The sequence below is a fragment of the Lactuca serriola genome, chromosome 6 (genome assembly GCF_051521515.1).
Source record: "Lactuca serriola cultivar US96UC23 chromosome 6, Lser_US96UC23_V15, whole genome shotgun sequence".
Lineage (NCBI taxonomy): Eukaryota > Viridiplantae > Streptophyta > Magnoliopsida > Asterales > Asteraceae > Lactuca > Lactuca serriola.
The window spans coordinates 9,709,484-9,717,780 of record NC_136413.1 but is presented as its reverse complement, the minus strand read 5'-3'; the positions used below and the strand labels follow the sequence as shown (position 1 = coordinate 9,717,780).

The window sequence follows — 8,297 nt, the reverse complement described above, 5'->3', positions numbered from 1 at the left end:
CCAAAGACACCACTTTTTTGCGCAAGGCCTTCGTCTTCCGATCCAAGATCGCCAGTGGTCTCTCCACATAATTAAGGCGATCATCAACCTGAATATCCTCCAAATGAAACAACCGCTAAATCATCAACCACACACTTCTGAAGCTACGAAACATGGAAAGTGTTGTGGATCTGGTTGAGCTCCTCAGGCAAATCCAATATGTACGCTACCTTGCCAGTCGTAGCTATCACCCGAAATGGCCAAATATATCGGGGCCCCAACTTGCCCTTCTTCCTGAAGCATATTACACCCTTCCAAGGTGATACGTTAAAGAAGACCATATCCCCGACCTGAAACTCCAACTCGGATCGACGTTTGTCGGCATAACTCTTCTGTCGACTCTGATATGTCTGAAGTCTCTGCCTAATCTGCTAAATGAGCTTTTTCTTCTGAAGAACTATCTCAGTCCTTCCCATGACTAAAACATTAAAGTGAAACTTTATATAATGATGCTCACAAGTTGTTCGATCTAATGTCTCAAAGAAACCATTTCTTAAAAAAAGAGAATTCTTGAACATTTTTTTGTTGTTTTCATGTATTTATATGTTATAGTTACTGATGCAGTTGTTTATAACAAGGATCAATGTTTTTTTTCTTGACATTAAATTGTAGACATTTTTTGCCATTGAATAGTTTCTTTAATTTTGTTACTGTAAGGTTTTATGATTTGATGTAGTTTGGTTTTAAATGCATGTTACTATATATACTCATGATTGTTATGTGGATTATATGCAAAATTTGTGATCATAGTTCGTTTAAAGAATTCTGATAATTTTGTTTTCGTTGCTTCATGATATTAATAAATTACATGTTTTGGTTTGTCTGTTTATGATTGGATCATATGCTTATTGTGGATCATATGTAATTTGTTAAAACTAGTTCATATAATTAGATATGTGTGTTTTGTTTTCTTACTGGATCATACGGTTAAGTTTTTATTTTCAGAATCATAGACTGATGCTTGTGTCTTATGGTTATTTGTATCATAAACTAATTATTGATCATTTACTTATTGTGGATCATATGAAACTTGTTATTTCTAGTTCATTTAATAAGCTCTGATAAATTATTTTGTTACTGGATGAGTTTCATACACTTTTTTTTATTGTGGATCATATGTTGATTGGTGTATCATATTGTTAATTTGGTTCTTTTATATCATATTCAAATTGTTTATTTTGGATCTTATGTTGACATTGTTTTGCCTATGTACAGATTCTTCAAAGAAAAGGCAGAGATTTTGTGACAACTACATTTTTTTTGTAAGAAAGTAAGTTGTTATAATCGGAACACCATTACAAATCTGTTGTAAAAGTTTATTAAATGGGACTTAAGCTTCCTTTAAACTCTGAAATATTATGAATTAAATATATTGTATAGTGGTGTTGAAAAAGTGGTGTGTTACAAAATTTTTCTACCAAAAGAACCAACACATAAATACAAAGAACTTTCCTATGGTTTGAAACTTTATGTCACTCCCATGAAAAATAATCATATTGACTATGTTTTGTTTCTTATGAAGTATATCATGGTAACGGAGCTGATAATGTTGAGGTTGATTTAGAACATGAGTCTTATGATTAAGCCCTATAATTGGATGAGATAATGAAGAAATATCTTGCAAAGATGTTTTCTTATTTTATTCTATAAACACCTATCTTTCTGACAACTTTGGAGTGTTTTGATAATTTGTGAAGTTAAAAACACAAGATTTATAGTGAAGCGCATTTGAAAAAGTTCAAGTCAGGATTACACGCATTAGAGTTTTATGATTGTTTGTCAGGGTGTATTTAAAGACATGTTGTTCTTTTGGTTGTTAAATAATGACATATATGTTTGTTTTTGGTTTCCATTTCCATTTTTAATGGTTTTCGTGTCAGGTTCTTTAAGAAAATAATGTTAGTTTGATGTGTGTTTTGGTTATGAACATTTTTAAGATACATTCTCATTTTTTAGTGTTGCATGGTTCTAGATATTAAATATGGTTTTGAATATTAAATTGTGTTCATAGCTTTTGGATATTCAAATTAAATTATTAGTTTCAAACTTCTATTATCGATTTTATGAAAATTGTTCATCATAATCAAAAAGTTTTACATCAAGTTAAGTTACATATCATCATATTTGGATCATTATTTTGTGGATCATAATCATGATAAACTTTTATTAAGAGTAAATTACTAATTCTTATCATGCTAAAATTGATTATCTATCTTTTATAAATTTTCCATCTTAAATAATTAGAAAAGTTTATCATTCATGTCGTATTTTATAATCATAGAAATTTTAGATCATATTTTTTGCATCGTAATGATGAAAAGTTTATGATACATATTTTACAAACCATCTATGATAAATAATAAAAAATGTATGAATCGTATTATTATGGATCACGTTAAGTTATGTATCAAATCATCATCTAAAAAATTATTCATATCATATTTTTGGGTCATATAAATTGTGTCATATATTTTCTAAACCAAATACCTTTTAAATGATAAATGTTCTTTATCGATGCATTACAATGGACAAAATCTACATAACATAATATTATACTTCCAGCTTTTTGTTGAAAATAATCAACTATGATCCAAACATGTATAAACTATGTAGTGTACTTTTCTCAAGTTATGCATTGTAAAATCTATACACATTTTATGTCATATTATTCAACCTTCATATTTAATATTTATGAACCAAAACTTGTTATGATCCAGAAGTTGTTATGATTCAAAACTTGTGATGAACCAAACATGTTGTGAACCGATACTAATGTGAAAAACCTGACACGAGTTAAAATTTTATGATTCAAATTTGATATTATTTTAAATGATATGATTGCAACTATTTAATGTGTATTCAAGTTTGTTTCATAACATATTGAAAAACATGATAGAAACAAAAAATTATGTAACACATGATATAATTCAAAGTATAAAACTATTTGCATCATAACAAATTAATAAGTGGCTATCTAAAATCTATTAGAAAATCAAAAATTGTTTATGAACAATAACTTATGTGAAAGTTTTAACTTGATTAAAAATGATATTATTTAAAACATATGATCCAAAAGATATGATCCATAATCGGATTATTCAAAATTGATATGACTAAAACTGATAGATATGATTAAAAATATTACGATCCAAAATGATATGATTTTAAGAATATGATTATAGTTATAAAAAAATTGTTTCCAAAAGTCTATTATATGATTTAAAATGATATGATCCAAAATGTTATGATAGAAAATGATATGATTCGAAATATTATGATTCAAAATGACATAATTTCAATTATATGATATAAAATGTTAGGATCCAAAAATTTATGATTTCAATTATACGATTCAAGTTACGAAGAGTTGTTTCCAAAAGTTTCTTATATGATTGAAAAATATTATAATCCGATGTATTATGATACAAAAAAATTATGATAAAAAAACTAGATGTCAACCCAATTTTGTATGGACAACCGGAACCAACCTTGTGTGGAATTTTGTGCATAATATTACAACATATAACTAGTTGGAGAAGTACAAATACAAAAAGAAAAAGTAAGAAAAAAAAAAAGAAGATAAACATCACAAAACTAACAAGACTATATAATATCACTAGTTATATGTGTAAAGATCAACAACAACTTGATCAATGAGAAGTAGAGTAGGGGAAAGAAGAAAATGGCACATTGACATTCATCTTCCTCTTGAAGGGCTTGGAGAAGAGGGGCAACAGTGAAGATACCGAGACTGTGTCTATGGGGTCTTAGTAAGAATCTGTTGCAAGCAAATGCATGTAAGGGAGGAATGCCCGCATTAAGATTTAAAATTTGTCGTCTACTTGAAGGAAATGTTTGGAACAGGAAACTTACAATAATACAACGCCGCATTCTTCGAAGATTGAGGAACAAGACGAGATCTATTAAGAGAATGATTTATTCTCGAAAAAATCTGAATAGTTACATCCAATTACAAACTATAATTGGATCATAATTTAAGAAACCTATTAGAGGCCAACTCAACCAATAAGATTAATCATAATTGAAACAGTAGGAAAAAAAACCTTTTAAAAGAAACTGTTTATCAGAAACCACAGTTTGTTTATATACTTGTTCTGAATTTTATGTGAAAGAAATCCAATAGCTACATCAATGTACCTTATTAAGAAACAAATTAGATGCGACACCCCTTTTTAGGAAAGAAATCCAACAACACCAATACTCAAAAACTCTAACCATATAAAAAAATACCAAAATCTTGAGCGGTTAGTCAAAGCCTCCACACAAGCTGAGCCGATAAAACAATAAAACACAATTAACATCCTCCATAAAATAGGTCTTTTATCAACTAATCTAAGAAAAAACAAGCATAATAAGGTCTTTTTAGATTTAACTCAAGCTCACCGCCCGGAGAAAAAACAAGCACAATAAGGTCTCTTTAGATTTAACTCAAGTTGACCACCTGATCATTGAGAAATAAATTAAATCCAATTGATTTCTAATATAAAGAATGGAAAATTAAAATGGTAGGAAAACAATTGATCCACCCTTTTGAAAAATGAGTGTCTTCACCTCTGAAATAACTTTGTTTTAAAACGTATGTTTTTGTCTTCACATTTCTTGGCCCAAAAATGTTTAAAGTCTATTCAAATTGTTACATATAACTACTTTAATTTTCTCATAAATAATCCCCTAACTTACCTTTGTTTGCAATGAGAACATAAACTCTCTTAGGCATTTCATCAAACACTTGATAGGCATCAATAAACATAAGTTAACAACCATTTTATAATTTAATTCATTCCCTCTAAATCTTCCTACCATACTGATATGGCTTCAAATATTAACGAATCTAACTATAATTCATCATTTTTAATAGAAAATTGAGATAAATATGTCAATTTCTTAAAGGATTTCATTATGATAGAAGCTGATTTTGTATAATTTGAAACAGATGATGATGATAACCTGTAAAATATCTTTTCATGTTCGAATCTAACATGAGTTTACATTATTTGAATCGTATGTCGAAGCTTTCACCAGAAACAATGATGATTTCAATGTCTTTGAGGTTTTCTTCTTTGATGGATGAACGAAGAAGAAGACGATGCACAGTGAGCGCCTGATTTTGTATAATTTGAAACAGATGATGAGGTTTCCAAAATACAAGTATTGACTTATTAGTAATTTGCATGGACAGTTTCACACGAATAGTAATCTGCATGAACTTGACAACTAACTAAAATTTTCAACATATGACATGTGAATGTTTGAATTCAAGAGGCATAATTGAAGAAGTCCATTTGTATTAAAATTCAACAATGATATTGCATAATCTTATAACAGTTTATTGCAAGTTACAACATATGATATAGCAATATTACAAGCTATATTATACACAAATCAAACAGATTTATTCTTTAAAATAGACAAAGATTAAATGATCTTGACATTACAACTTTGACTTCAATTCCTCTTTCGCAGATTCTGTTCGAATCCTTTTCTGGGCTCTAAACAGAATCCCATGAACTTCATCAAAATGAGGAGCAGTCGCTTTCTTTGTATCTTCAATCCACTGAACAACTTTCTTGAAAGGGCTTAATATTCGTTCGCATTCCTTCTCACTCAAAAGCTAAACACATGAAATTTGATCTTTTTAATTAAGGAATTAGCCAAAAACATGAAGATCATAAACATATTAAATAACATGTTGATTACCTGAAGTTGCATGATTTCACATACTAAACTGATATCTGCAATTGATGGTTGAGAGCTTCCAACCAAAAATCTTCCATCTTTTAGCCAAAAAGTTTCTAATTTATTCAAAGATTTCATGAGTATCCCCTCGGCTTGATTGACTACTTGAGGGTATGCATGGTGGGCATCATTATGTGCCAAGATAGTGTTGAAAACAAGTCCAGCTGAAAGTATAAAACCAATCAATTTTCAGGGTTTAAGATCTTATTAATTTATTATTTTATTTAATAGTATATAGTAAAAGTGTAATACAACTACATATATATATATATATATATATATATATATATATATATATATATATATAGTAAAAGTGTAATACAACTACATATATATATATATATATATATATATATATATATGTATTATTACCTGAACCACGGCGTAAATTGGAATGATGCCAGTCTAGAACAGAGTGGATCTTAGCTCTTTTGGATAAATCACCAGGATACCTATGGATGTGATTAAGCTTTTATATATAAATGTGATAAATCCATGGAGTTTAATGAAGTTTGGAATTTGTATAAAGATATGGAAGATGAAGAAAATTGACTCACCAATGACTAGCTACTCCTGGAAATGCACTACAGATGTAGATAAGAATTGCATGACTGAAAATAACAAGAGTTCATTTACAACATTTATGAATATTAATAGCATAAGGAGTAAGGATTTTGGATAAGAATTAAGAAACAGAAAGAACCTCTCAAACAGCTTGAAGCGTCCATCAACTATAGCTGGAACTTGATGCATGGGATTTATTGCTGCATAAAACATAAGCAGTTAAAAGTTGTTAACTAAATATGCAGAATTTGATACAAAATCAGTATCAAACCTTTATATTCAGGGCTGAATTGCTGGTTTTTCAAGACATCTACTCGGATTTCCTCGAAATCTATCCCATTTATCCTTCAAATAACATCCATAAAAGGCATAAGAAAGGCAAGTTTAGACAATCATCACATAGACTTGTGGATAAAGAAAGAACACAAGCGCAACCCTAACTGCAATAAGTAACAAACCAACAATAACCCCAACTGAATTTGCACAAATTAAAAGAAAATGGGTAGAAATGTTACTGTGAGTGATGAAAGAAACCCTAGAATGTACATTTGAAGAACAAATTTCAATTCACCAAGAATCTGAGCAATCAACTAATCGTTTAAAAAGGGTGCACTCAGTCAAAAGTCAATAAAGGGCAAAGAAAAGGCATTTGTAACTAATTTAGTAAATTATCGAAAAGGGGAAGAAATTCATATACTTGCAGAAGATGAGAACAGCACGAGATGGCTGGGACATCCGATCAGCATATACCTTCAGCGCCATGATTCTCGAGGAGCTCAAATCGAAATCGAATCCTGGGAATGTGAAGACTCAAACACCAAGATTTTCAAGTATAGTACACCATCTTTGACCTTTTTGAAATGAAAAATGAAAAATCCAATTGTCAGTTTCTCACCATGGCCTCAGCCAACCTCATCTTTTATTTTTGTTTTTATTTTTCTTAAGAAGTAAAAAGGTATTTTAAAATAATCATTTATACTAATTGCATTACAAAAATAGCCAAAAAAATCGAAATTACAAAATTAGCCTACGATTTTATAGATGGAGATGTCCCATCTGCGAAATGAGCATCTCATCTGCGAATGTACAAGCACCTAAAGCACAGCTGTGCTTTAGGTGCTTGTACATTCGCAGGTGCTTTTAATTTTTTTTTCTGTATATATAGGGGTAATTTCGCAGATGGAATAGGTCCATCTGCGATTTACTCTCATTCTATCTGCGAAATTGTGGTTTTTTTTGTATTTTTTTTTAGTTTGATTATGAAATGAATTGGTTTGACTACGAAATCATGTTGCTGTATAAAAAGTTTTGTAGAAAAATATCATTTTGGTTGAATATTTGGTTTGTCTTGTAACCGGTGGGAGATGACAAGTTAATGGAACCTGATTTATATAACAACCAAAATGATATTTTTCTACAAAACTTTTTATATAGCAACATGATTTCGTAGTCAAACAAATTCATTTCATAGTCAAATTAAAAAAAAAAATACAAAAAAAAAACCACAATTTCGCGGATAGAATGAGACTAAATCGCAGATGGACCTATTCCATCTGCGAAATTACCCCTATATATACAGAAAAAAAATTAAAAAAAAAAATTAAAAGCACCTGTGAATGTACAAGCACCTAAAACACAGATGTGCTTTAGGTGCTTGTACATTCGCAGATGAGATGCTGATTTCGCAGATGGGGCATCTCCATCTGCGAAATTGTGGGCTAATTTTGTAATTTTGATTTTTTTTGGCTATTTTTGTAATCCCATTAGTGTAAATGGTTATTTTTATCATTTTCTCTTTAAAAACTTCATGTTAACTTATTTAGTGGTGCTGGATGCCAAAAGTCTTTTTAGAAAAAAAATAAAAGGTAAAAAATGATTGATAAAAGCATTTTTTTTAAAAGCCATTTTTGAATTTTAGATATAAGAAAAATGAACTT

At 29.6% G+C, this 8,297-nt stretch overlaps 1 protein-coding gene across 2 annotated transcripts; it reads right to left on the bottom strand.

The window, feature by feature from the left end:
- Nucleotides 1-5,325: 5,325 nt before the first annotated feature.
- On the bottom strand, nt 5,326-7,236 carry LOC145058422 (glutathione S-transferase T1-like). 2 transcript variants are annotated; one of them, XM_079006331.1, is made up of 7 exons: nt 7,058-7,236; nt 6,632-6,705; nt 6,500-6,560; nt 6,354-6,380; nt 6,169-6,248; nt 5,758-5,960; nt 5,326-5,671 (listed from the first exon to the last, which is right to left on the bottom strand). In XM_079006331.1, the coding sequence occupies exons 1-7, from the start codon at nt 7,120-7,122 to the stop codon at nt 5,492-5,494; spliced, it is 690 nt and encodes a 229-aa protein (XP_078862457.1). In that variant the 5' UTR covers nt 7,123-7,236; the 3' UTR covers nt 5,326-5,491. The 2 variants fall into 2 exon arrangements, with proteins under 2 accessions (XP_078862457.1, XP_078862455.1); XM_079006329.1 differs by having other exon boundaries at nt 6,354-6,407; nt 7,058-7,234.
- Nucleotides 7,237-8,297: the final 1,061 nt, after the last annotated feature.

Excerpts from the sequence above, each read along its gene's own strand:
- LOC145058422 (XM_079006329.1), bottom strand. The coding sequence starts at position 7,122 with ATGGCGCTGAAGGTATATGCTGATCGGATGTCCCAGCCATCTCGTGCT. Across the intron at positions 6,408-6,499 it reads CGCTTCAAGCTGTTTGAGAG|TCATGCAATTCTTATCTACA; the intron begins GTTCTTTCTGTT and ends TGTTATTTTCAG. Across the intron at positions 6,249-6,353 it reads CCAGGAGTAGCTAGTCATTG|GTATCCTGGTGATTTATCCA; the intron begins GTGAGTCAATTT and ends TCACATCCATAG.